This window comes from Sinocyclocheilus grahami, unplaced genomic scaffold (assembly GCF_001515645.1).
Source record: "Sinocyclocheilus grahami isolate Dianchi unplaced genomic scaffold, SAMN03320097.WGS_v1.1 scaffold1250.1, whole genome shotgun sequence".
Lineage (NCBI taxonomy): Eukaryota > Metazoa > Chordata > Actinopteri > Cypriniformes > Cyprinidae > Sinocyclocheilus > Sinocyclocheilus grahami.
In genome coordinates, this window is record NW_015506429.1 from 310,590 (window position 1) to 313,226 (window position 2,637).

Consider the following 2,637-nt stretch of genomic DNA (forward strand, 5'->3'; position numbering starts at 1 on the left):
ACTAATATATACACAAAAAAATTCGGCCGATATTTCGGTTTCTGGTTTTTTTTTTTTTTTTTTTAACTACCTAATATCGGTATCGGCTCCAAAAAACCCATATCGGTCGGGCTCTAGTGGACATGTTCTGTGAAGACCAGAGAGCTTAAAAAGGTCTCCTAAGCAATCTCAGTCTGGTCTTTGTCTTCTAGGTGGGGGAAGTCAATCCAAAAAGATTGTGATTACTATCACTGGTTTACATGTGATGGTCATGCTGTGCATCTCTGACCGTTAATCTTGATTACTCGCCCCAAAATTGACAATCTCCTTGGAATTGTCAATAAGTGTTCTTTTGTTTAAATGCTGTGAGCTACTCAAAGCTGCTAGTTCAGGCTTGTGGCGCCAGGACCTGATTTACGAACGTCTTGGGTCTTTCTGTGGAATTCGGCTCCTCGTGTTTCAACCATGTGCTTGATTGAATCTTAAATTGTCTGATCCCCTACAATGCTCTGGTGTGTTTCTCTCAGGCCTGAAGCAGGCTGTGGAGACGGTGAACGACTACAACCCTCTGATGAAGGACTTTCCCCTCAACGATCTCCTGTCGGCCACTGAGCTCGACAAGATCCGTCAGGCGCTGATGGCCATCTTCAATCACCTGCGCAAGATCCGGAACACCAAGTACCCCATCCAGCGCGCGCTGCGTCTGGTGGAGGCCATCTCCAGAGACCTGAGCTCTCAGCTGCTCAAAGTGCTGGGCACTCGCAAGCTCATGCACGTGGCGTACGAGGAGTTTGAGAAGGTACGGCATAAGACCTGTATGTACTAGAACCAAATCAGAACACGGATTTCAGTGCCACTTAAATTCCTAGGAATGTTAAATCCACACATTTAAAACGTCAAGGTTTCAACTGCATCTGTCTAGAAAAAAAAGCAGAGATTGATTTTATTAGGCATTTTCAAGGCTTTCTTTTACTCATTAAAAAAAGAACTTGAATAATATTTATTAGGGATGTAACGATATTTTTGTGGTCACATGACGATATGAAACGATAGGTCTTCCGGGCAAAAAGTGTAGTTTTAAAAATATATTTAAACTTCTTGTTCTAACATAAGAGGTCTTTAAAGTTGTGTTTTGGGTCATTATGCTTTGGCACAGTATCTGTCAAACGAACTAAAACCGAAAGCACAATATGCTCAATCCCTTCATCAAGTCTGTTTCAAAGTGAAGCACACACTTGGTTCAGACGATCAGCTCGTGATCCGGTGTTTTCCGCGTCTCAGAACGACTCGTTCACACTGAATGAATGCAGTCCACTCCTTTATTTCATGTGCTGGGAGTTTAGTGTGCGTTTGGGAACACAACAGCCACCAGTTATGCTTTATTTTTGCAGCAGATGATTAAAGCGTTTCACTAGATTTGTAGTGAGATGTGTTTTTGTAAGCATGTTTTCACTGAAGCTGGAGCTTTGCTTCAAAATAAAAGCTCTTAGTTAAGAAACATGGGTTGGAGCTCTTAATTTTGAGCTCTCAAAGTGCATTAGATAGAAGAATTTAACTTTAAAATGTACAAAATTCAAATTTTTTTTCCAAATCTTCGTTTGTCTTTTTTCTTCTTTTTTTTTTTTTTTTTTTTTTAAATATCGCAATAAATACCGTATTGTGGACTTGATATCGCGATGATTTTTTTTTCTTTTTTCAATCATTTCTACACAGGAGAGACTTAATGTTGTTTCAAAACAAAGGGAAATATATATCGGTATCGGCTATTGGCCAAAATTAGTTGAAAAATGACGGATATTGCGAAAAATGTAATATTCATCTCTAAAAACAATTTTTTCTTTTTAAAGTATCGTTTTAGGCACCAGTAGCGTTTTAAAAGTATCGATTTGTATCCGGTATCATAAAAATCCAAAGATACCCAGCCCTACTCTCCTCCCGCAGCGATGCTCTGCAGCTCACGCCTCACGCTCTCCTTCCTCCGCAGGTGATGGTGGCGTGTTTCGAGGTCTTCCAGACGTGGGAGGACGAGTACGAGAAGCTGCAGGTGCTTCTGAGGGACATTGTGAAGAGGAAGAGGGAGGAGAACCTGAAGATGGTGTGGCGTCTCAGTCCGGCCCACCGCAAGCTCCAGGCCCGCTTGGACCACATGCGGCGCTTCAGACGGCAACACGAGCAGCTGAGAGCCGTCATCGTTCGTGTGCTCAGACCTCAGGTATGACTCTGACGGATTCTGGATGTGATTATTCTGATGCTGTGAAGTTCTGATCTCTCGTTCTGTTGACCAGTCAAAGATTAAGTGTTTCCCGACAAGCCTCAGATTGACAACAGACCGGACTGACATGACATGGTCTATCATGACATTTCAGTTCATATTAATGTGACCCTGGACCACAAAACCAATCATAAGGGTACATTTTTTTGAAACTGAGATTTATACAGCTGAATAAATTAGCTTTCCATTGATGTATGATTTGTTAGGATAGGACAATATTTGGCCGAGATACAACTATTTGAAAATCTGGAATCTGAGGGTGCAAAATAATCAAAATATTGAGAAAATCACCTTTAAAGTTGTCCAAATGAAGTTCTTAGCCATGTGTATTACTATTCAAAATTAAGTTTTGATATATTCACGGTAGGAAATGTACAAAATATCTT

At 41.0% G+C, this 2,637-nt stretch overlaps 1 protein-coding gene across 1 annotated transcript in view; it reads left to right on the forward strand.

The window, feature by feature from the left end:
- dync1h1 (dynein, cytoplasmic 1, heavy chain 1) overlaps positions 1–2,637 on the forward strand; it is a 61,486-nt gene that overhangs the window by 10,393 nt on the left and 48,456 nt on the right. Inside the window, 2 exon segments of the mRNA XM_016254459.1 lie at positions 507–778; positions 1,964–2,191. Coding sequence (XP_016109945.1) covers positions 507–778; positions 1,964–2,191 — 500 coding nt within the window.